The 27,459-nt window shown below is 41.4% G+C and overlaps 1 protein-coding gene across 1 annotated transcript in view; it reads right to left on the bottom strand.

Moving 5' to 3' along the window:
* The window catches only part of LOC134587070 (presenilin-2-like), a 57,374-nt gene that overhangs the window by 14,818 nt on the left and 15,097 nt on the right, over positions 1-27,459 (bottom strand). Inside the window, exons 2-5 of the mRNA XM_063443187.1 lie at positions 25,865-26,022; positions 9,397-9,617; positions 7,260-7,401; positions 6,166-6,233 (exon numbers count right to left, since the gene is read on the bottom strand). Of these exons, the coding sequence (XP_063299257.1) occupies positions 6,166-6,233; positions 7,260-7,401; positions 9,397-9,617; positions 25,865-26,008 (575 nt within the window). The 5' untranslated portion in view covers positions 26,009-26,022. The remainder of the gene's footprint in view (positions 1-6,165; positions 6,234-7,259; positions 7,402-9,396; positions 9,618-25,864; positions 26,023-27,459) is intronic.

The following is a 27,459-nucleotide window of genomic DNA, read 5'->3' as shown; positions in this document are numbered from 1 at the left end:
ATGAGGGGTACTGTTGTACTCGGGAGACTTCGCTGAACACAAATATTTGTGTTTCAAAACAGTAAAAAGTATCACAGCAATAATATCGTCTGTGTAAGTGCTGTTTGTGCGTGAAAAATGAAAAAAACGTCACTTTTACTGGCGATATCATCGTTGTAATACATTTTACTGTTTTGAAACACTAATATTTGAGTTCAGCGAAGTCTCCCGAGTAAAACAGTACCCCCTATGTACAGGTTTTATGGTGTCTTGGAAAGTTATAGGGTTAAATATAGTGCTAGCAAATTAAATTCCCTATACTTTCGGCATGGGTTGTCAGCCAGGTCCCGCTAATTGTAATTAATTAAGATACCTAATTATGTAAAAATATTACATAAATATATATGTAGAATTAATATATGTATATATATATATTTTTTTTTTTTAACTATTTTTATTTATATATAGTGATATATACGTATATATTTATGTATATAGATATATATATATTATTTTGTTCTGTGTATTTTGATATAAATATATATATATTAATATCACAATACAGTTAGAACGAAATAACACACATCTACATATATTTTTTTTTAATTCTTTATTTTATTTGTGCTTGGAGTAACAGTAAACATTCAGAGCCACAACAGCTGCTGCAAGCAAAGTCATAGCATTTCACATAGCACATTTTTATAATATAGATTTAACAAGCTCTTCTAAGGCATCATCGATTTGTGGTACTTAGTAAACATGCTAAGACAAATAGCACAATTTAAAGTGTTATGGAAGGCAGGCTAAACATATTTCTCAACATGAGGTTAATTCACATTTTAACATATTAAACATGCTTGTACCAGTCAGTGAGTAGAGACTGTTAGACTGTTAGGCTGGGTAAATTAGGCTTGATACTCTGACTGCTGTAGTGGTTGTCTTAGTGAGGTATCATATGTTGAGATGGTGAAGCGTATCTAAGATGGGAGAGGGCCACCAAGTGTGAGAAACATTTTGTCTAGCCATAAGGTGATAGTCTGGCAAGCTAGTATGGGGGAGTATATCGAAAGGTTATTCATGTCTTTGGTAACAGGCTCTGCATCTTAACCCCTTAACACCGCAGCCAAATGTACAAGTTGTGAACGAAACAAAACGTAAACAAAACCTGGCATTTGCGCTATATGTCTGTCCAACCGTAATTCACCTCTTTCATATTAAATGCACCCCCCCTTATTATATATCATTTTATTCAGGGGAAACAGGGCTTTCATTTAATATCAAATATTTAGCTATGAAACATAATTTAATATGAAAAAAATGGGAGAAAATAAGATTTTTTTTTATTTTTTTCGTTCTTCATGACATTTTAACTGTCAATGTCATAATACTGTTTGCTTTTACTGCAATAAAATACACATATTTGTATTCAGCAAAGTCTCACGTGTAAAACAGTACCCCCTATGTACAGGTTTTATGGTGTTTTGGGAAGTTACAGGGTCAAATATAGCGTGTTACATTTGAAATTGAAATTCGCCAGATTGGTTACGTTGCCTTTGAGACTGTATAGTAGCCCAGGAAATAAATTTACACCCATAATGGCATACCATTTGCAATAGTAGACGACCCAAGGTATTGCAAATAAGCGATGTCCAGTCTTTTTTAGTAGCCATTTGGTCACAAACACTGGACAAAGTTAGCGTTTGTATTTGTTTGTGTGTGAAAAATGCAAAAAACGCCAATTTTGGCCAGTGTTTGTGACTAAGTGGCTACTAAAAAAGACTGGACATACCCCATTTGCAATACCTTTGGTTGTCTACTATTGCAAATGGTATGCCATCATAGGGGTAATTTTCATTCTTGGGCTACCATAGGGTCATAAAGGCAACGTAAGCAATCTGGCGAATTTTAATGTGAAAAAAATTAAACACAAGCCTTATATTTGACGCTGTAATTTTTGAAAACACCATAAAACCTGTACATGAGGGGTACTGTTGTACTCAGGAGACTTCGCTGAACACAAATATTTGTGTTTCAAAACAGTAAAAAGTATTGCAGCAATAATATCGTCCCTGTAAGTGCTGTTTCCCCCCATGTACAGGTTTTATGGTGTCTTGGAAAGTTATAGGGTTAAATATAGTGCTAGCAAATTAAATTCCCTATACTTTCGGCATGGGTGGTCAGGCAGGTCCCGCTAATTGTAATTAATTAGGATACCTAATTATGTAAAATTATTACATAAATATATGTGTAGAATTAATATATGTATATATATACATATGTGTATATATACGTATATATATATATATTTTTAATATTTTTATTTATATATAGGTATATATATATATAGTGATATATACGTATATATTTATGTATATAGATATATATATTATTTCGTTATAAGTGTATTTTGATATAAATATATATATATTAATATCAGAATACAGTTAGAACGAAATAAAACACATCTATATATTTTTTAATATTTTATTTTTAATTATTTTTTTATTTAATTTTTTTACATATTTACATATTATTTTTTTTTATATTATTTATAAATATATATATAACAATAATTATATATATATTTAATCAGTATCAGTCTACGTGTAATTTGATATTAATATATATATATAATTATATATATATTAATATTAAAATACACCTAGACGGTGTATGTGTATGTGTGTATATGTGTATATATATACTTAGATCATATATATATAATATATATATATGATCTAAGTATATAATTTATTTATTTTTACACTGTTTTAAAACATTTTTATTTGATTTTCAGCCAGCAGGGGGACCAACTGTCATTACAGTTGGTCCCCCTGCTGGCAATGCAGCAGGCAGCTATACCGGGCATGTGATTGTGAGGTCCTCGCAAGGACCTCACTCTCACATGGCCGGGAGGGCTCCTGGAGGGCGGACGTGCCGCGGGGGGCTCCCTGGGAGTCCCCCGAACCGCGATCGCCGGCGTGGGACCGCCAGCGACCGGGTAAGTTACTAAAAACCGGAGGGCGTACTTTTACGTCCGGCGGCGTTTAGAGCCGCTTTTAAAAGGACGTAATAGTACGCCCTCCGGTCTTAAGGGGTTAAACTAATACAAACTCAAACTGAATGCAATAATAACAACTAAGGAGAATGACACAGGTACAGTCTGCAGGTCTATATCAGCCAATACCACATGTGTGAGGCAAGCGGAATCTGGGTTTTCTTGTTGGCAGGCAGTTTCGATCAAGTCCTCCTTCATCCTCAGGCCTTGGTCGGGAGTCCCCCAGAGCATGCAGGCCATCACAGCGGTCTTGCTTTTCCTCCGCTCCAGAACCTAGATCTGATAAGCATTCCAGTGCTTCTTTATCTCTGGGCTCTTCGTCTGCATAGACAGTGCCCGTCACCCCCTGGGAGCCTCTATCACTGACAGGCTCACTTGGCTGCGTGTGTTTGATGGGCTGGACATCCATCCGGTCTCTCGGCTTATTTTGACTTTGATGCGTTCGGTCCACGCCAGAGGTCCCCCCAGGAGCAGGTAAGGAAAGGGTCTGCTGTAGCTGTCGAGCCTCTATTCGGGCCCAGAATGCTGTGCAGAGCTCGTCGAACGCAGTGTTGAATCTGATTTCCCACGAGGGTGTTTGAGGTACACAGGGCTTGGGTTCTTCAGGGTTCATGTTGGCGAGCTTTGCTTCTCCCCGCCACGCTGGTTCCTTAGCAGCGGCCATCTTGGGGCCTCTACAGAGTTTCAGGCTTACTGGAGTTGTGCTGGCTCGTTGGTGCCAGAGTGCTGAGATTCCTTGGTGGGGTCCGGGATAACCCCCACCGGACCATAGGGGGGGGGGGAGTATAGGCGCCAGCCATGTGTAGGATTGGCCCCTCCAGGCCGGGATCGCAAGATTGGCCGCTTCTCCCACCCTGACCACGGAGGAGGCCGCAGTGTTCAATCGGCCGTCAGTCGGCGTGGGCATACAGTTGCTTGTTTTGTTTTGTTTCCAGGGATGCCCAAGAGTTGCCAGGCGGTGGCAGGAAGCCAGGTGTGGGCTGAAGACAATGATTTTGGAGCAATAAAACGCTATTTGCCCAGGAGCCGACAAGACATGCGTCTGCTCGTCTTGATGGTCAGGCCCCGCCCCCCACATCTATATATTTTTTTAATAATTTTATTTTTTATTTTTTAACGTATTTACATATTTTTTTTATATTATATATAAATATATATATAACAATAATTATATATATATATATTTAATCAGTATCAGTCTACGTGTAATTTGATATTAATATATATATAACTATATATATATTAATAGTAAAATACACCTAGATAGTGTATGTGTGTATATATATATGATCTAAGTATATATATATATTTTTTTACACTTATTTAATTTATTTTATTTGATTTCCAGCCAGCAGGGGGACTAACTGTCATTACAGGCAGTCCCCCTGCTGGCAATGCACCAGGCAGCTAACCCGGCCATGTGATTGTGAGGTCCTCGCAAGGACCTCACTCTCACATGGCCAGGGGGCTGCAGGATGTCAGATGTGCCGCGGAGGGCTCCCTGGGAGTCCCCCCAACCGCGATCGTCGGCGTGGGATCGCCGGCGACCGGGTAAGTAAAAAAAAACAGAGGGCGTACTATAAGCCCTGCGGCGTTTAGAGCCGCTTAGAATAGGGCGTAATAGTACGCCCTCCGGTTTTAAGGGGTTAATTTCAGTCTAAAACAGGGATTCTCAGTCAAAGTTAAACACTGTTTGATATTCCAGGCAGTACAACCACTTTAAAGACATGATGAGGCTACAGTGCTTCTCTCTCTCTCTCTCTCTCTCTCTCTCTCTCTATATATATATATATATATATACACACACATACACACACATACACACACACACACACACTTTTATAATATATATACATACACTGAAGAAAATTATAAACGCAACACTTTTGTTTTTTGCCCCCATTTTTCATCAGCTGTGTGATAAAACTGCACATTTTAGGTCGGCCTTTCATTGTGGCCACCCTAAGGCACACCTGTGCAATAATCATGCTGTCTAATCATCATCTTGATATGCCACATCTGTGAGGTGGATGGATTATCTCGGCAAAGGAGAAGTGCTCACTAACACAGATTTAGACAGATTTGTGAACAATATTTGCGAGAAATAGACCTTTTGTGTACATAGAAAAAGTCTTAGATCTTTGAGTTCAGTTTAAGAAAATAGGGGGCAAAAACAAAAGTGCTTTTGTTTACATACATACATACATACATACACACACACACACACATTATTATGTTTTTTATATAGTGTCAACTTATTCCACAGCTCTTTACAATATTATAAAAAGGGGGAAATTAAGAATAAATGAGAGAATTAAAAAATGTTACAGGAACAATAGGTTGATGAGGACTCTACTCAAATGTGCTTACAGAGTCTAGAGGAGACGGAGTATAAAAACACAATAGGGCATTTCAAGGTGGGAAAGTTACAGAACTGGAAGTAAGAGTGTAGTGTAACCCTTTAGAAGAGAACAAGAGACAGGTTTGTAAAATATAAGTTACTCTGCGAGGCCATAAGTATTTCTGAACAGATGGGTTTTGAGGGACTTCTTAAATGATTGAAGACAAGGGAAGAGTCTGATGGAGGTAGGCAGACTGTTCCAAAGGAAGGGAGCCGCCTGTGAGAAGTCCTGCAAGCGCGAATTAGCAGTAAGGGTGCAAATAGCAGACAGGAGAAGGTCACCAGTAAAGACACTCGTCACTTACTGACCGGGTTCCTTTCTTACGGCTCGGTTGTAAAATGAATCCCTTGAGTCCCCACGCTAGAGAGCTGGTTGTTAGTGTAAGCCATCATAAAAAAGGTAGGTTGTAAAGTGAGGACCACCTGTATAGCGGACAAACCGAGAAGGGGTGTACCTACAAGTGAAGAAATATAACAGGGGCTAGAGTTGTTTAGAGCTTTAGGTAAGGGTTAGTATTTTAACCTTATATTCTCATAAGTTTTAGAGCGGTTGAATCTAGGATAAAAAAAGTATTTTAGTTTGGTTTGGTTATGATGTGTGCATATTGTTCTGCAGCATGTTATAGCACTTGCTTTATGTGTAAACACTCTCTAAAGTAACAGAGCGGCTTGAAAATTAGCGGGGGAAGGGGGTTTGCAATAACTAGTACAGTTTAAATACACTTACCCAAGATATATATATGTGAACATGAAAAGCAGCATTAACGATGACAGAATCAACCATCCATGAATAAACTAAAAAGAAAAACACATTTTAAAATTAAAAGCATAATGTAATAACAAAATGGTTATTAAAATCAGTAATAGTAGTAGTAGTAGAAGTAGAAGTAAGGACAGAGGGGGAGATAGTGCTGAGGGTAAAGAGGAAGATGGAGGTCGAGGGGGAGAGAAAGATGAAGCTGGTGGGTAGAAAGGGAAGGAGAGGGAGAGAGGGAGGGGAAGAAGTTGGAGAAGGAGATGGAGCTGGAGGAGCAGAGGAAGATAGAACTTCAGAAAGGCTGAACTTGATGGATGCATGTCTCTTTTCAGCTATGTAACCATGAACTGGAGGGGAGAGAAGGAGGAAGGTTGGTCAGGTGGGGAGAGAGGGATAAAGATGGAGCTGGTGGAGAAAGAGGGAGGAAGATGGAGCTGTGTAGAGAGAGAGAGATGAGAAGAAAATGGAGCTGGTTGTAAGAGAGGGAGGAAGATGGAGAGAGGGAGCTGGAAATGGGAATGGAAGATGGAGCTGGAGTGGGGAGAGGAAGATGGAACACGCAGCTCACTGTCACAAGCCAGATAACAAAGGCATAATTTTAAAGAAGATTTTTAAAAAAAGAATGTATGTGAAAAAGTAAAACATTGTTGCTAGAGTTGACAGAACTTCCAGCCACATGTTCCTTAGGTATTTTACTAGCTCACCAAAATGACCATGCCTGCCTTGTACATGCTGCATGCACTTCTAAAGGTAGATTTTACAATTATATAAGGAAAAATTGCACTTGACTGATGCGCAGGTCATAGATCTTGGTCCATACATCCAGATCCAGAAAGATCCAGGAAATGCAGTAAAAAAAGTTATACCAAGTCCACTTTTGTAACAATGTGAGTGAAACATTATCTTTCACAAAATATTACAGTTCGATTTCTGCTTTATGTTAATTTATATAAGCATGCTACAAATCTTCAGAACAAAATGCAATCAATTACAAACATTATATCAAATCTTTTTTGTTCTTCATATTTAGGCGGATAATTCTCTAAAGTCCTCTGCCATCTTACCTTGTAGCATCGGTACTTGTATAACAAAACAAGGAATATTGTCATCACAAGTATGACACTGATCATAATAATTGTATTTAATACAGAGTTGAGAAGTCGTTGGCCAACTGATGTGGTATCTTCAGAAAAAGGTGTGTAGATCCTAAAATTCACGAACATAAGATTAAAATATGCAGGGCAATCTTAACATGGATGCTTTGCAACAGAACCAGACATATCAAGCACAAATACAAGGTCTGTTGTTGCAGCTTCAATACAGAATGGGCCTGTTTGCCATTTCGGTTGAGCTGCAGAAGGTTTAGATTTTTACTATAATGGCAAAAGTGATTGGTTCTAAACCTGAATGACACTCTAAATAGATTTTGTCCATTCTAAGTTTGTCTCTTACATTAATTATTTGAATATTTGTAAAATCTCACTAAGCCAAAGGTCAATCCAGACCCATTGCACACTGTGCCTAGAGGTGTCACTCATAAGGAATATGATCAACAGACTTGCCTGGCATTTCATTTGTGGAGTGGGACAAGTCTGATATTCAAAAACATTGGAAAGTGACAGTCATAATTTTTGGTGTAATAATTAGAAATATATAGAAACTGGTTTACCATGCAGTGAGGGTTAAGATTAAAGCTCTACTTTACTCTACAAAATTGTTTAGTTCTAGAACCATCTGATAAAATTATAGAGATGGGGTATTTATTGACATGGCACAAATTAAAGACATTTACCTCTATAAGTACAAATTAAATAGAGAGAAACCACAAAAGTTTTAGCTCCCATTATTATAAAAATGAAAACAAGATTTAAGCATACAGATCTGCAAACTTTATGCACATTTGGTGTAAATGTAATCCTCTCCAACCTTTTGGCTAGTGATCAAGAAAAAAATATATAGAATCTACTAGGGAAATAATTAGATTGTAAACCTGTTTTAAATCAGTAAAGTCCCTATTCTTGCTAAACTGCATTCCTAATAAACTAGAGGGGGTAGGTTTTCAGTGGAGCTTGGCTGGCACTACCAGCTTCCTGCAAAGCTGGATTCAGCATCTCAGCATAAACAAATCACTGAACTCAAGAAGATTGATTTATCCTGTTTGCTCTGAGAGCAATTGAGGATAACTATAAAACGCAGTGATCCGACAACCAGATTACAAGGCTTTGGGCTGAAATGTTTACGTCCGACGTGGTTCAAAGTATTGAGGGTTGACATATCAAAGTGAAGTTCAAATTTACAGTCAAAATAGCCCAACTGGAAAAGTCCTCTAAACTTTAATTTCCACCAGTTTGGCCTTAAATTTGAAATTCACGTTGAATTCTTACTTCAGTAAATATTGTTTGTTTGTTTTTTCAACTTAAACCTTCAATTCAATTCAGCTGATATTAGAAATCATTGTTTAGTAAATAATAATCCCCAATGTTTACGCTGACAGTTTGGCATTAGTGTTAGTCTTACTTGGCAAATAAATCCTTCACTGAACATGAATGTGAACATATTACCCAAAACGATTGCATTTTGCACTAAATAAAAGAAGCTAGATTTTCTAATATTAAAAAAAACATTCCAGTGATTTTTCTTCTTCTTAGAAGAGTTAATATATCTTTCTCGCTTTTCACGGTTTATAGCGAATTGTAAAAATTATTAATTCTAAAAACTAAAAATAAATAAATAAAAAATAGGGTAAAATAGTCAAGGGGAAAAAAAGAGCTGGACAGGACAATTTCTCCAACTCTGCTATGTTTTTTTTCTAAATTTCGCAAACTGATTTGCAATTCAACAAAATAAATTGTTAATTGAATTCACTCTATTCAGCTGCAATTACCCAGGATGCCCCGATCAAATCGTAAAGATCCATACTCTAGTTCAGGGGTAGGCAACCTTCGGCTCTACAGATGTTTTGGACTACATCTCCCATAATGCTTTTACAGCCATATTGCTGGCAAAGCATCAAGGGAGATGTAGTCCACAACATCTGTAGAGCCGAAGGTTGCCTACCCCTGCTCTAGTTAGTATATTGGGGATTATTTATAAATAACAATCCTTAGGCAACAATTTTAAATATTATGAACATTTAAATGCAGACTTTTCTGATTATGTTTCTTAAAGAATCTTACAGCATTAAATTAAATAGTTACTCACAACTGCCCATTTTTTTCAGTGTAGAAGCTGACAGATTTTATTGTTGCGACAACAACAACCATGCAGAGTGTGACTGGAACAAACAGCATAATAACGTGTCGGGCTCCATATTTTAGGGTCAGCTCTTCTTCTTCCCCATCCATTGGTGCTTCACTGACAGATGCTCCAGCACCTGATGTTTCTCCATTAGACATACTGCTAGCTCCCTGTGCATCGTTAGGCTGTTTGTGTTAAGAATATGTAGTTAGTTAAATACGAAACCAAGCAAAGCATGTACACAAAACCATACTAGAACATTTTCCCTTACGGCTGCAGGTATACAGGTCACAGCTGGACCTATTTATTAGATTTATAAATTCTACTCTATATTCCTTAGTCGTCCTCATCTACTTTAATTCTAAAACCATACATTTTAAATATAAATTAACAAAAAGCTTCCCTGCTGTCTTCTTGCATTTATTAGAAAGGGAGAGATCGTATAGCTTGGAGGAAAGACAAGCCAGGGGGGATATGATAGAAACATTTAACCCCTTTAGGACACATGACATGTGTGACATGTCATGATTCCCTTTTATTCCAGAAGTTTGGTCCTTAAGGGGTTAAATATACAAAGGGGGGGGGCGTGGCCTGGACGCCGGACGAGATGGCGGCGTGAAACGAGGGCTCCCTTCAGGCTCACAGCTAAAACCCGCTAAACACGCACTAATCGACGGAAAAATGGGGAAAAACACCAAGCAACAGCAGGCTGCCTCAACCACCGGCACACCGAGGAACTCTCAACCGGCAGGTATGCGACAATACCTTACTGCCCCGGCCGACCACACCGCACAGGCCTCCAACGGCGCAGAAGCCTCGGGCCTACCACGCCCGTCCTCACCGCATGGCGAACACCCACAACAGGTACAGCCCGGAATTCATCCACCCCAGGCCCAGTTCCAGCCGGACTGGGCAGCACTAATTAGCAGCTTACCCACTAAAGCCGACTTAAAAGAGGCCAACACGGCACTACATAACTCCTTAAAGGGAGAACTTCAGGCCCTAAGAGAGGACATACAGGGAATCCATCACAAGCTAAACAAACTGGAGGCAGAATGTGACCAAGTGGTGGCGGCGCAAAACACAGCCGCGGACATCATACAGAAGCAAGCGGCCCAAATCCGCCAAATGGCCCTCCATGTTGAAGACCTGGATAACAGAGGGAGGCGGCAAAACATAAGAATTAGGGGCCTACCAGAAGATCTAGACCAAACTGCCCCAATACGCGACACCCTAACTGAGATATTTAACTCCCTCCTGCAGAGGCCTACCGAGACGCCCATCATCTTTATCAGGGCCCACAGAGCCCTCCGACCTAGGGGACCTCCAGATTCCCCCCCTAGGGATGTTATTTGCTGCCTACAACACTTTCAAGAAAAGGAAGACATCCTGAGAAGCGCTAGGGACAAGAAACAAGTCTCACATAATGGCCATGACATACAGCTATACCCTGATCTATCGCCGGCAACATTGGCGTACAGGCGGGCCATGCGCCCACTCACACACGTGCTACAGGCCAACCGGATCAGATACCGCTGGAACTTCCCAACAGGACTTCAAATCGCCACGCCGACTGGCCCTCTCACGGCGAGGAGAGAAGAAGATCTAGGGGACCTCATGAAGGAACTACAACTACCCCCACTACACATGACTTGGCCGGACCCACTGGCCTTCTATAACTTTGCTCCTGAGACACACCGCCAGGCACAGCAACCTCCCAGAACCCGGAGGACGAGACAACAGGCTACTCGTCCCTCGGGAGCCAACGCATAAGAAGACAACCGCAACCCTCCACCTCCGGAACCCACGGGAGACCGACCGCAACCAAGCTCACAGTCGCCCACCCCCACTTCGAGAGACTAAAGACACCCCGCACGTCTGAAACGCAAGTATACAGCCCAATGGGCGATAGACACTCAGAACTTACATGGCCACAGGGAACTAGAGACACAGGCGGACATGTTCTGCCCGCAGAGTATAAAGGACAATGCGATACCAAGACATTGCTCCGGACTCCAGATTCCACCACCTAGCTGAATAGTCAGGGGCAACAGGGTACAACTGGGGAAGGGTCACTATAGGGAAGAGAACACGCTCGCAAACTTATCCAACCTTAGCTGGAATAACATAGGGCAGACCCGTATCCCGGCTGGGCCCTACCGCCGGAGCCCGCCCGACCTGTGACGAACCTCGGGGAGCAGGCGGGGGGCTCCGCTGGTGGGGCACACCTGGGAGGGGAGGAACAAACGACCAAACACTGTAGAACAGCTGATGAGTAGACGGGTGATACGGAAGACCCAGAAGGGGGGATTGCATGAATATCTGCTTTATGAATGTGGGAGGGGGACGGGGTCAACAAAGGGCATACACCCTGGTGATTATCCTCTTAGCATAGCCAAACCACCCGTACTGCTTTACTACTAAACCCGCCCTGGGTCTCAGGCACCCACAATTCGGACCCAACCTTCCACACGCATGGGCCCAGTAGGGGGTGCCACTCATGATACGGGATAGAGAGGCCCAGAAACTCGAGCACTACCTGACCCAGACGTCCCAGTTATGTTCAATCACCATGTGTGGGAGTTGTGTGGGTTTTGGGGGGGGGGGGGGGGGCGAAATGTACACGATCTAGTGAAGTTGTCAAACTGTTTAGACTTGTTTTCACCTGTTGTGATATGTAACCAGTTATACCGCTGTTATATTAATGCGACCTTATTACAAATGACAGACCAGCCACACGCTGACTTAAGGCACTCATCGACACGCACCCATACAGGCCTTAGGGCCAGTACACCCCAAGGCGGGGACGACAGAAACGCACATGTCAAACGAACAAAGACGAGCCACATAGGGAAGCCACGTGACCCGACGCGCCACAGGGACACCGACTCGCCACACCGGACGCCCAACCGACGCCCTACAGGGAGGCGCCAACCAGGTAACGAGCCGCTCACCGACACCTCTGGAGGTGCGGTGGAGTGAGGCTCACCGACGCCTATACCTCATCGTCATTAGGTAGTGACGAGACTCCCGGAGGCATTTCCACACCTCCACCACTCACCCTTCCACCCAGACCCCCATACCACCTCCATCCCCACCCTAACGCCTACCCCTCTGACCGTACCCTCCCCGACACACCTGAGACCCGACGTGCCTACTCGACAGGCAGAGACCCCAGACGGAGACACCCCCTTAAACCCGTCCATACACGAACCGACCACACGACATGACGTTGACTCCCGACCAAATACGTGTCCTCACAATAAATGCTAAAGGACTGAACAAACCGGAAAAGAGGACGGGGGCCCTACGAGACTTCCACAGACACAGGGCCTCAATAGTCATGATACAGGAAACCCACTTCAAAAAAGGGGCAAGACCCAAACTAACAAACCATCACTATAGCCAAGGGTATTACAGCGACTACCATGGTGGTAAGGCCAGGGGGACAGCGATACTCCTCCACAAAAGGCTGCCGTTCCAGGAGGGGGGATGCATGACCGACGACGAAGGTCGATACCTATTCCTCAAAGGGACAATTGCGGGACACCAGTACACGTTCGCAAGCATCTATGCACCAAACAAACAACAAGCGCGCTTTCTCAAACAGACACTACACAAGCTCCAACACTTCACGGCAGGGACTCTCATTCTAGGGGGGGACTTTAATATTGCGCTAGACCCGGCATGGGACACTTCATCGGGCGTCTCCCATGTCCCCACACAACACCTACAACACATCAAATCCCTTCTCCGTAGCCAGCGCCTAGTTGACTGCTGGAGAGCCCACCACCCAGATGAAAGGAACTTCACTTTCTACTCCCAACCACACAACTCCTACTCTCGGATAGACCATGTCTATACCACGCACCACGACCTCCCCCTGGTGACTACAGTCACAATCGGTGGGGCCACCTGGTCGGACCACGCCCCAGTATTACTGACCCTGACATCACCACTTTACCGTCCCACAAACCCGAAATGGAGACTCAATGAGTACCTCCTAGCCAATCAAGAGATCTCGGGCTTCATAGGCGAGAAAATAAAAGAATACCTCACACTCAATACGGCCGAACAGACCTCCCCGACAATCCGTTGGGAAGCGCACAAGAGCGTGATAAGGGGACACTACATACAACAGGGGGCACTACTGAAGAAACGGACCGAGGCACGGTTAAACGACCTACTGTCCGACATCCACAAGGTAGACGAACAAAACAAACTAACACCTGACAGCACACACCAATCACGACTTCTTCAACTAAGGAGAGAGCTCGCCACCCTACTGCACACCAAACACCACAGAGAAGCGATAAGACACAAGGCCCTCTTTGCACAACAGGGAAACAAAAGCGGCAAGCTCCTAGCCGCGATGCTGAAAAAACAGAGACAACACACTTACATTGACAAGATTCGAGACAAACAAGGGAAATTACACCATCTCCCGAAAGACATACAAAACACCATCCGCACATATTACTCGGACCTGTACACGCTGCCACAACCACAAACTCAAAAGGCGAAAGCCCACCTACGCGAAGCGATCAGGAAATACCTAGCTGAACACCCACTGCCGACCTTAGACCCAGACATAGCAGACATGATAGATGTGCCTATCACGATAGAGGAATTAGCGATGGCAATTAAGCAAACTAAGACAGGTAAAAGCCCAGGGCCGGATGGCCTACCGACCAAATACTACAAGACCTATGCTGAAGACTTATACCAACCAATGGTAGAAGCCTTTAACGCAGTCAGGGAGGGACACAATATCCCTAAACAAGCCCTAGCGGCGCATATCTCCATAATCCCCAAAGACGGTAAAGACAGGGAACAATGTAGTAACTACAGGCCCATATCGCTCATCAATTGCGACATCAAGCTAATGGCCAAGATCCTGGCCACACGGCTCACAAAACATGTCCCATCGCTGGTCCACCCGGACCAGGTGGGGTTTGTGGCGGGACGTGAGGCCCGCGACAATACCATCAGAGCGCTTACCCTCATGCACGGTAGTAAAGGTAAGAGGGAAGGTCTTCTTCTCCTGTCAACTGACGCAGAGAAGGCCTTCGATAGGGTCTGCTGGGTGTACCTCTTCGAAGTGCTGGCCCAAGCAGGACTAGGACCCCACCTGAGAAGGTGGATAGAGGAACTTTATCGGGAACCGACAGCCCAGGTAATAGTTAATGGAGCGCCCACGGAGACCTTCACCATACACAACGGCACGAGACAGGGTTGCCCCCTCTCCCCACTCTTATTTGTCCTCGCACTAGAACCGTTCCTCTCACACATTAGACACAACACAGACATCACCGGAGTGGAAACAGGGCAAGTGCACCACAAGGTCGCCGCGTACGCGGACGACATGCTCTTTGTGGTGACCAAACCCGAGATCTCCCTTCCAAACCTGCAGAAAGAACTAAGGGAATTCGGGACCATATCAAACCTAAAAATCAACCACGGGAAATCATTCATTCTCAACGTCAGTGTAAATACTGCACAAGCAGAGCCCCTACGGCACAGCTTCCCATACCAATGGGCCGAACACAAAATTAGGTACTTAGGGATATGGCTGACAAGACATAGTGAGGACTTGTACAAAGAAAATTTCACGACCACACTACAATCATTCCAAAGAGACATGCGAGAGTGGTCCTTCCCACACATCTCCTGGCTGGGAAGGGTCCAGGTCCTGAAAATGAACTTCCTCCCACGTCTCCTCTACCTCCTCCAGGCCATCCCCATAGCGATCCAAAAGACATTCTTCGGGTCCCTTAGATCGGAGATGACCAAATACGTCTGGAACGGGGGTAGACCTAGATTGAAATTCACCACACTAACTCGCCCCAAAGACAGGGGGGGAATAGCCCTCCCAGACTTCTACCGATACTACGTCGCGGCGCACCTACTGCGGATCGTGGAGTGGTCAAAAGATACCGTCGGGAAGCTCTGGAAAACAGTAGAGGAAGCAGAGGTGGGCAGACCGCTCTCCGGACTACCCTGGGGCCGGGAGGCAGCGGATGGGAAGGATATGTCCATATACACATGGCACACTTTGAAAGTATGGAGGAGAGCCTCCAAGACCGGCAACATGTCGCCATTCCCCTCCCCCCTTCTGCCCCTTACATATAATCCCGACTTCCCCCCGGGACTAGACCCGAGAGCACTTCGCAACATTCTCCCGGGCGAGACCCCTCGCCTACACCACATCCTCCAAGCAGGTGAATGTAAACCACTGACAGCCCTACTAGGGGAGACACCTATGACATTCATGCACAGGTTCAGACACAACCAGCTAACTAACTTTATCCGAACGCTACCGCAAGGCCCGGCGCTCACTAGGGGCCTGACCACAATAGAAGCGGTCAGCGCAAGCCCAGATCCACTACCGCATGGAATATCCTATCTATACTCCATGCTGCAACTAGAAACCCCATCCGACACACCACTTTACATGGGTAAATGGGAGACGGCCCTACGCATCACACTCACGGATAAGGAATGGGAGTCCATCTGTTACCTAACACACCACTGCTCAACACACAGTAAAACTCAAGAGACAGCATACAAATTATTAACACAATGGTACAAAACACCACACCTCCTACACCAAATTGACCCAACCCACTCTGACCAATGCTGGAGATGCGAAAAAGAGGTGGGAACCATAAAACACATATGGTGGGACTGTGAGAAAATCAAAACATACTGGGAGGGAATACACAAGGTCCTGGAGAAGTTCTCGGATGCGCCCCCCCCCCTGGAACCGGCTGCAATGCTCCTACACCATACAACTGTCCCACACTCTAAATACAAAAAATCTATAACCGTTAGAATACTTAACACAGCCAAACAGGTGCTCCCCCAATTCTGGAAGCAAACTACAACACCCCCGCTACTGACATGGTTTAGCCAAATGGAAGACCTTAGGAAAATTGAGGAACTGACGATGACGGCCAACCAGACCCATAAGACCTACCTAGACATTTGGACACACTGGATCCTTGAGACAGCAAAAGAAGGATTCCAACAGACCGTCAGAACTAACGCCCACTGAGACACAGCCAGACTAGACCAACCCACAACAAACACGACTGAGGACGACGGACAAAGGACGCACCCGATCCCCCTCTTCTACCCGACATACCTTCAACCCACCCCCCTCCCACCTCCCCCCCCCCCGTTGACCTAGCTACACTCCTGCCTCAGCCCCCAGGAACGCACCAACACAAGGGAGAACGACAGACCCTAAACAAGAGCTTACCCAGCCACCGTAGACCCCCAGCCAACACTACATACAACCCTGAAATCTAAGGAACCAAACAAGTTTCGGACTTACCAACTCACTCAACCCCTCGGGGGGACAGACATAGAAAAGGAGGGTCCAACCACAGTAAGGGAATAAGGAAAACAAGGAGGGGAAGGAGCTAACTCACACCCCTACTGAAGAAAGTAACCCACAAACTACGCTCCAACAGCTATGGTGGCGCTCACTCCACCTGACTCCCAAACACACCAAAACCACACAGACACTGGGGGAGACACCAGCTAACACACACTTGACTATTTATCCAACCAGAAATGTGACTGAACTGACATTAGTGATTTGCGAACCCAACAGCAATGTGGGCCTGCGTGCCCGAACTGTTAATGTTGATTTAAAATTGCATATAATTCATTATGGAGACCTGCGAGTCTCACAGCTTCAAATGTCTTGATTGAAAAAACAAAACACAAAAAGAAAAGAAACAATGAACATAATATCTACAAAAATGAGGCTAACACCGTACAGAGATGATATGTATTGCATGGTATTACCCCCGTATTGTTTGAAACCTTATTGTCTCCCTTTTTACATTCTGTACCCACATAACTTTATGCCTCAATAAAAAAGAGATTTACAAAAAAAAAAAATATACAAAGGGAATCAACACAGTAAAGGAGGAGATTATATTTAAAGGAACACTATAGGATTAGAAACACAAACATATTTCTGACCCTATAGTGTTAAAACCACCATTTAGGTGGCTTGCTCCCCCTTTTTTTTTTTTTTAAGTGACTAATGAAAGTAATTAGAAAATCAGGTCGACTAGATGGGCCGAATGGTTCTTATTAGCAGTCACATTCTATGTTTTAGTTATTTTGAATATATTCATCATCATCTTTTTCAGATTTGGGAATTACAAATATTAGGTCAAATTAAACAATCTAGAAACATAAAGTTGGATAATTTTTTTACTTCAGCTCTTTTAACCTTAAATATTTAATACCCAACAATTCACAAATTAGTGATTTTATCTGTCAGAAAATCTGTATTATTTGTTTTGTGTCTTGCTAGCCTGTAATACCAGTATGTGGATGTCTCTTTTCTAAATACAATTAGTCACAATAATGTTAGAAAATTAAATTAATAATGATGATGATGATACTATAAAATAGGCTTTAAATGTGAGGTAACCCAATGGTGGTCATATGCCACTGGAGAAGCTGCGATTGTCCGCATATTTTCTTCAAGAACCATTGTTTTTATTAAATGATGCTGTCAGCTGACTGACAGGATTCTAAATACTAGAAACCATTTTATTTACAGAAATAGAGGCAATTATAGTCAGCTTGGATCCTAGACTTACAGAACCATTAGAAGCCTTGCTGAAATTATTATTAATGTGCAAGTTCTGTTTGATTCCCACTTGTCAGCATACACTGTGCTTGCAACTCAGGACTGTTTGTTAATAACACTTAAGGTCCATATGTCTAGATACTCATAGAAACCATGTATATTCCGATTATTTTTAAATCAGACTGATAACTCATAAAAGGAGAAAAACAACATTGGGAAAGAGGGAGAGGGTGACTTAGATCTCACTGAGGCACTGTAACCGTGAAAGTGTGACACCTGGGAGCCAAACTTGAAGATATATGTATAGATCTATAGAATGGCCCCTGAAAATCACAAAGAACCAGAGTTCCTAAAGTTGTTAAAGGAACACTAAAGGGTCGGGAACACAAACATGTATTCCTTACACTATAGTGTTAAAAACATTATTTCAGCCCCCCCCCCCCCCCTACATATAGTAATCTTACATTAAAGGAACACTATAGTCACCTAAATTACTTTAGCTAAATAAAGCAGTTTAGTGCATAGATCATTACCCTGCAATTTCACTGCTCAATTCACTGTCATTTAGGAGTTAAAGGAACACTATAGTCACCTAAATTACTTTAGCTAAATAAAGTAGTTTTAGTGTTTAGATCATTCCCCTGCAATTTCACTGCTCAATTCACTGTCATTTAGGAGTTAAATCACTTTGTTTCTGTTTATGCAGCCCTAGCCACACCTCCCCTGGCTATGATTGACAGAGCCTGCATGAAAAAAAAAAAAAAAAAAAAAAACTGGTTTCACTTTTAAACAGATGTAATTTACCTTAAATAATTGTATCTCAATCTCTAAATTGAACTTTAATCACATACAGTAGGCTCTTGCAGGGTCTAGCAAGCTATTAACATAGCAGGGGATAAGAAAATCTTAATTAAACAGAACTTGCAATAAAGAAAGCCTAAATTGGGCTCTCTTTACAGGAAGTGTTTATGGAAGGTTGTGCAAGTCACATGCAGGGAGGTGTGACTAGGGTTCATAAACAAAGGGATTTAACTCCTAAATGGCAGAGGATTGAGCAGTGAGGCTGCAGGGGCATTTTCTATACACCAAAACTGCTTCATTAACCCCTTGAGGACGCTAGAAGGTTCAGGACCGCCATCAGCATTTTTCCCTTGCCGACCGACGACGGTCCTGAACCGTCCTAAATTTAAAATGTACTTACCCGATCGCCGTCGTTCCCCCGGCAGCGATCGGCAGTGCTTCCGGTGTGGGGAGACTGCCTGCAGCCCAGACAGTCTCCCCATGGCGGTTTAGGACCCCTGGGGCCATGTGATCGCCCAACAGGGCGACCACATGGTCACAATAGGTGTCCTGGTCTCTGCCTGCAGGGGGACTGTCTGTGCTGACAGGCAGTCTCCCTGCAACTGTAAAATCAAAGAAAAATTTAAAGTGAAAGTTAATAAAAAAAAAATATTATTATATATGTGTATATATATGATATATAGACATATATTATACCTATATAATATATGTCTATATATCATATATATAATGTCATGCTAAGTGTATTTTTATATTAATATGTACATATATTAATATAAAAATACACTTATAATTAATTTACACACGTATATATATAATATATATAATAACTATATATATTGTATATATATTATTATAAAATACGAATAATAAATAAATTAATTAAATTAAAAAAATTAAAAATAATAAAAATTAAAAAAAATTATATATCTATACGAAATTTTATTCTAACTGTATTTTGATATTAATATATATATATTTATATCAAAATACACTTAGAATGAAATTGTATATATATCTATGTATATATAAATAAATAAAAAGAATGCGAACTATTCATATGTCCATATACAAAATTACATAAATAATTATATAAATATACACGTAGACTTCAAATATATAAATATGCATATATATTTAAATTCTACGTGCATATTTATGTAATATTTTTACATAATTAAGTTATTTTATTGATTGCAATTTAAGGGACCTGCCTGCCAACCCAGGCCGAAAGTCCAGAGAATTTAATTTGCTATCACTGTATTTTACCCTGTAACGTTCTACGACACCCTAAAACCTGTACATGGGGGGTACTGTTTTACTCAGGAGACTTCGCTGAACACAAATATTAGTGATTCAAAACAGTAAAACATATCACAGCGATGATATTGTCAGTGAAAGTGACTTTTTTTTGCATTTTTCACACACAAACAGCACTTTTACTGATGATATAATTGTTGTGATACATTTTCCAGTTTTGAAACACTAATATTTGTGTTCAGCAAAGTCTCCTGAGTAGAACAGGACCCCCCATGTACAGGTTTTAAAGCGTTTTTGAAAGTTACAGGGTCAAATATATGGGTCAAATATTTTTACATTGAAAATGGCCAGGTTGGTTACGTTGCCTTTGAGAGCGTATGGTAGCCCAAGAATGAGAATTACCCCCATGATGGAATACCATTTGCAAAACCTTGGGTTATGTCCAGTCTTTTTTAGTAACCACTTAGTCACAAACACTGGCCAAAATTAGCGTTCAATTTAGTTTTTTACTTTTTTCACACACAAACAAATATGAATGCTAACTTTGGCCAGTGTTTGCGACTAAGTGGCTACTAAAAAAGTCTGGACATACCCCATATTGAATACCCTGGGTTGTCTACTTTAAAAAAAATATGTACATGTGGGGTGTTATTTAGCAATTTATGACAGATAATAGTGTTACAATGTCACTATTGATACATTTTAAAAATGTATGTTTTGAAACCGCAATATCCTACTTGTACTTATAGCCCTATAACATGCAAAAAAATAGCAAAAAGCATGTAAACACTGGGTATTTTTGAACTCAGGACAACATTTTGAATCTATTTAGCAGTTTTTTTCATTCGCTTTTGTAGATGAGTAAAAGATTTTTCACATAAAATTCAAAAAACGTGTATTTTTTTCAATTTTTCATCATATTTTTTGATTTTTTTAAAATTAAATTACATGAGATTATATAAATAATGGTATGTAAAGAAAGCCCCTTTTGTCCTGAAAAAAACAATATATAAATTGTATGGGAACAGTAAATGAGAGAGCGGAAAATTACAGCTAAACACAAACACCACAAAAGTGTCAAAAAGATGCCTGGTCGCAAATGTACAACATCGCAAAAAAAATCCGGTCCTTAAGGGGTTAAGCTAAAGTTGTTCAGGTGACTATAGTGTCCCTTTAACCCCTTCAGGACCGGCCTGTTTTTGCGATGTTTGTACGTTAAGGACCAGAGCAGTTTTAACACTTTTGTGGTGTTTGTGTTTAGCTGTAATTTTCCGCTCTCTCATTTACGGTTCCCATACAAGTTTATATATTGTTTTTTTCACGACAAGAAGGGCTTTCTTTACATACCAGTATTTATATTATGTCATATATTGTATTTAAAAAAAATAATAAAATATGGTGAAAAAAAAAAAAAAAAAACATGTTTTTGGACTTTTACTTGAAAAATCTTTTACTTATCTACAAAAGCAAATGAAAAAAGCTGCTAAATAGATTAAAAATTTTGTCCCGAGTTTAAAAACACCCAGTGTTTACATGCTTTATTGCTTTTTTTTGCAAGTTATAGGCCTATAAATACAAGTAGGAAATTGCTGTTTCAATATATATATATATTTTAAATGTATCAATAGTGACATTGTTACACCGTTATCTGTCATAAATCCCCGAAACACACCTAACATGTACATATTTTTTAAAGTAGACAAAGTTAGCATTTATATTTGTTTGTGTGTTAAAAATGCAAAAAACGCTAACTTTGGCCGGTGTTTGTGACTAAGTGGCTACTAAAAAAGGCTGAACATACCCCATTTGCAATACCTTGGGTTGTCTTCTTTTGCAAATGGTATGCCATCATGGGGCTAATTCTCATTCCTTGGCTACCATACGCTCTCAAAGGCAACCTAACCAATCTGACAAATTTCAATAAAAAAAAAAAAAAAGTAAAATCAAGCCTTATATTTGACCCTGTAACTTTCACAAACACTATAAAACCTCTACATGTGGGGTACTGGTATACTCAGGAGACTTCGCTGAACACAAATATTAGTGTATCAGAACAGTAAAATATATCACAGCAATAATATCCTCAGTGAAAGAGCTGTTTGTGTGTGAAAAATGCAAAAAACTTCACTTTCACTGACAATATCATCGCTGTGATATGTTTTACTGTTTTGAAACACTAATATTTGTGTTCAGCGAAGTCTCCCGAGTAAAACAGTACCCCCATGTACAGGATTTAGGGTGTCATAGAAAGTTACAGGGTTAAGCACAGTGCTAGCAAATTAAATTATCTGGACTTTTGGCCTGGGTTGGCAGGCAGGTCCCTCAAATTGCAATCATTAAAATTACTTAATTAGGTAAAAATATGACATAAATATGCACGTAGAATTTTCATATATATACATATTTATATATTTGACGTCTACGTGTATATTTATGAAATTATTGATGTAATTTTGTATGTGGACATATGTATATTTCGTATTATTTTTATTTATTTATTTATACATAGATATATATATCATTACATTCTAAGTGTATTTTGATATAAATATATATATATCAATATCTAAATACTGTTAGAATAAAATTGAATATATATATATAATTTTTTTTTAATTATTAAAAATTATTTTTATTTTTTGTTATTTATTTTTATTAATATATTATTTGTATTTTATAATAATATATATATACCATATATATAGTTATTATATATATTGTATATATTCGTGTGTAATTTAAATATAAGTGTATTTTTATATTAATATACGTATATATAAATACACTTAGTGCGACATTTTATATATGATATATATACATATATTATATATAGGTATATATAGATATAATACATGTATATATATCATATATATATATATACACATATTATTATTTTTTTTACACTGATTGCTATTTTTTTTAAACTTTATTTGTGATTTTTCACTTGCAGGGAGACTGCCTGTCAGCACAGACAGTCCCCCTGCAGGCAGACACATGGACACCTATTGCGGTCATGTGATCGAGTGATCACATGGCCGTGGGGTCCTGATCTGCCGAGGGGGGACTGCCCGGGCAGACAGGCAGTCCCCCTGGACCGGGAGGAGAGCTGATCGCCGCCGTGGGACCGACGGCGATCAGGTAAGTTGCCCAAAACCGTTATGACGGTTCAGGACCGTCAGCGGTCCAAACGCACGTTTTACCGCTGACGGTCCTGAACCGTCAGCGGTCCTTAAGGGGTTAAATCACTTTGTTTCTGTTTATGCAGCCCTAGCCACACCTCCCCTGGCTATGATTGACAGAGCCTGCATGAAAAAAAAACTGGTTTCACTTTCAAACAGATGTAATTTACCTTACATAATTGTATCTCAATCTCTAAATTGAACTTTAATCACATACAGGAGGCTCTTGCAGGGTCTAGCAAGCTATTAACATAGCAGTGGATAAGAAAATCTTAATTAAACAGAACTTGCAATAAAGAAAGCCTAAATAGGGCTCTCTTTACAGAAAGTGTTTATGGAAGGCTGTGCAAGTCACATGCAGGGAGGTGTGACTAGGGTTCATAAACAAAGGGATTTAACTCCTAAATGGCAGAGGATTGAGCAGTGAGGCTGCAGGGGCATGTTCTATATAGTCTGCTGGTGCTGGCTCTGCCCCTGATCTGCCTCCTTGGCTGACATCATCAGAAGTGATGATCTGAACTAAGGAGGCAGGCCGAGGGGGATGGAGCCAAACCCCTCCCTGGCCAGTCAGCATCTCTGATTCATCTACAGGGAGTGCAGAATTATTAGGCAAATGAGTATTTTGACCACATCATCCTCTTTATGCATGTTGTCTTACTCCAAGCTGTATAGGCTCGAAAGCCTACTACCAATTAAGCATATTAGGTGATGTGCATCTCTGTAATGAGAAGGGGTGTGGTCTAATGACATCAACACCCTATATCAGGTGTGCATAATTATTAGGCAACTTCCTTTCCTTTGGCAAAATGGGTCAAAAGAAGGACTTGACAGGCTCAGAAAAGTCAAAAATAGTGAGATATCTTGCAGAGGGATGCAGCACTCTTAAAATTGCAAAGCTTCTGAAGCGTGATCATCGAACAATCAAGCGTTTCATTCAAAATAGTCAACAGGGTCGCAAGAAGCGTGTGGAAAAACCAAGGCGCAAAATAACTGCCCATGAACTGAGAAAAGTCAAGCGTGCAGCTGCCAAGATGCCACTTGCCACCAGTTTGGCCATATTTCAGAGCTGCAACATCACTGGAGTGCCCAAAAGCACAAGGTGTGCAATACTCAGAGACATGGCCAAGGTAAGAAAGGCTGAAAGATGACCACCACTGAAGAAGACACACAAGCTGAAACGTCAAGACTGGGCCAAGAAATATCTCAAGACTGATTTTTCTAAGGTTTTATGGACTGATGAAATGAGAGTGAGTCTTGATGGGCCAGATGGATGGGCCCATGGCTGGATTGGTAAAGGGCAGAGAGCTCCAGTCCACTCAGACGCCAGCAAGGTGGAGGTGGAGTACTGGTTTGGGCTGGTATCATCAAAGATGAGCTTGTGGGGCCTTTTCGGGTTGAGGATGGAGTCAAGCTCAACTCCCAGTCCTACTGCCAGTTTCTGGAAGACACCTTCTTCAAGCAGTGATACAGGAAGAAGTCTGCATCCTTCAAGAAAAACATGATTTTCATGCAGGACAATGCTCCATCACACGCGTCCAAGTACTCCACAGCGTGGCTGGCAAGAAAGGGTATAAAAGAAGAAAATCTAATGACATGGCCTCCTTGTTCACCTGATCTGAACCCCATTGAGAACCTGTGGTCCATCATCAAATGTGAGATTTACAAGGAGGGAAAACAGTACACTTCTCTGAACAGTGTCTGGGAGGCTGTGGTTGCTTCTGCACGCAATGTTGATGGTGAACAGATCAAAACACTGACAGAATCCATGGATGGCAGGCTTTTGAGTGTCCTTGCAAAGAAAGGTGGCTATATTGGTCACTGATTTGTTTTTGTTTTGTTTTTGAATGTCAGAAATGTATATTTGTGAATGTTGAGATGTTATATTGGTTTCACTGGTAAAAATAAATAATTGAAATGGGTATATATTTGTTTTTTGTTAAGTTGCCTAATAATTATGCACAGTAATAGTCACCTGCACACACAGATATCCCTTAAAATAGCTAAAACTAAAAACTACTTCCAAAAATATTCAGCTTTGATATTAATGAGTTTTTTGGGTTCATTGAGAACATGGTTGTTGTTCAATAATAAAATTAATCCTCAAAAATACAACTTGCCTAATAATTCTGCACTCCCTGTAGAGATAAATAAGTGCATTTCTTTGAGGAAAGTTCAGTGTCTCCATGTAGAGGCCTGCAGGGACTGACTATACTTACCAGAACAACTACATTAAGCTGTAGTTGTTCTAGTGACTATAGTGTTCCTTTAATGCTGGTTTCCTCTATATATCCAACAATTAGATTCGAAATTCACTTTAAATTCAGTTTGACTGCCTAACAACACTTTAATAAATAACAATGACCATATTTGACAGAATTGCTGTTCTCAAAACTTAAATATATTTCTTAATTACACATAGGTCATTAAACCTCAAAGTATCCTCATTTGATCTAGGGAGATTTATTAAGATCTATAGTGAGAATCTGTGGTCAGAATCCAATTTTAAACGTCTTGTGGGAAGGAGCGAAACAAGATCAAAGTAGCTTATATTACTGAAACTGATATGAGTTACCCTGCAATCTGTAGGCTGAGCTCCTGGAGGTAAAAGTACTTCATCCTGGTAAGATGGAAGTGGGGGGCTTTGTGATGCTATTAATGATGTCCTCTCATTGCAATCTTCTTCCTCCTCGCTGTCTGAGCTATTCATGAATGCCATTATATCAAAAGATACTAGAATGAAAAAAATATATAAAGAGTGGATAATACCAGCCATTCAAATTAAGCACATTTTATAAAAAGTAAACAAAACATTTTCCTTTCTCTATCAGACATCTAAGGAAGAAGATTATAAAAAAAACAGATAGACTTGTTAACACTTACTCAGGAACACTATGGTCACCAGAACGGCTACAGCTTAATGTAGTGGTTCTGGTGTTTATAGGCTGTCACTGCAGGCATTTCAATGTAAACACTGCCTTTTCAGGCAGTCCAGTAGTGTTGCTGTCTCCTTCCTGTTCATCTTGCTCTGCTTCTTCACATGCTGTTTAGTGATGCCGGAGTTACATCATATTCCGATGCGCGAGGGAGTAGTGCTGGAAGAGCACAGAGATCAGCACTTCCTCACCACCTGTCCCAACTCTCCTCTCCTCCGGTCAGCCACTCATCTTCATTCTTCCTCAGCCAGCTACCTTGGGCACTGAACAGGCTGACAAACACCCATGGAAAAAATTCCTAATCGCCATGGCGACCTGCAGAGGCGACTCTAGACTTTATGAGGCCTTAGGCGAAACTCAAACATGAGGCCCCACTAACACCAAAGTGAAAAAAATAGAGTTGCAATACATGCACACATATACACACTGATCTACCTGTGTATGTGCCTGAGAGTGTGTGTCTGACAGAGAGTACCCTTGTGTGTGTGAATGTATGTCTCTGTGAGCATGTTTGCCTTTTTGTCTGGGACCGTATGTGTATGTGGTAGCTGCTTGAAGTGTGTTGTGTGTATGGGGGTCTGCCTGTGGCCTTTGTGCATTGTGTTTATGGCAAAGCTATGTTTTCTGACTGTGTGTGTATGATGAATGTCTTCAGCTGGTGACTGTGACAAGGAGAGTAAAGGGGTACCAGTGGCAGGGAGAGCGTGACATGACGAAGGAAGTAAATGGGACAGGGTGGGGGGGAGGGGGGGGAAGGGGGTGTGAGAGAGAATGAGGGAGAGGGAGTATGACATGGTTTGATGAGGGAGTGTGACAGGGCGAGTGGAGGTAAGTGTGTCAGGGCAACTGTGGCATGGTAGGAGGGACGAGTGTGACAGGATTAAGGGGGGTTAATGTAATACAGTGAGTGTTGAAGAGTGAGGGCAGGTGAGTTTGGAGGGGGTGAGATTAACAGGATTAGGAGTGGATAATGTGAGTGTGGATGTGAGTGTGGGAGTGGGGTGACAAAAGTGTAGGGAGAGGTGACAATGTGTGGGGATGCTAACAGTTTGTCTGGGGAGGCTGACAGTGTGTGGGAGTATGGTGACACAACAGTGTTGTGGGTGACAGTGTGTGGGGGGCATGACAGTGTGTGTGAGGGGGTGATACTGTGTGTGGGGTGGATACTGTGTGTGGAGTGGTAACCGCCTAATCAGAGACCGCCTCTGGCGACCTGGGATTGGAATGACACCTC

This window comes from Pelobates fuscus, chromosome 2, assembly GCF_036172605.1.
Source record: "Pelobates fuscus isolate aPelFus1 chromosome 2, aPelFus1.pri, whole genome shotgun sequence".
NCBI lineage: Eukaryota > Metazoa > Chordata > Amphibia > Anura > Pelobatidae > Pelobates > Pelobates fuscus.
Note: the sequence above shows the minus strand (reverse complement) of the source record. Positions and strands in the feature narration are given on the sequence as shown.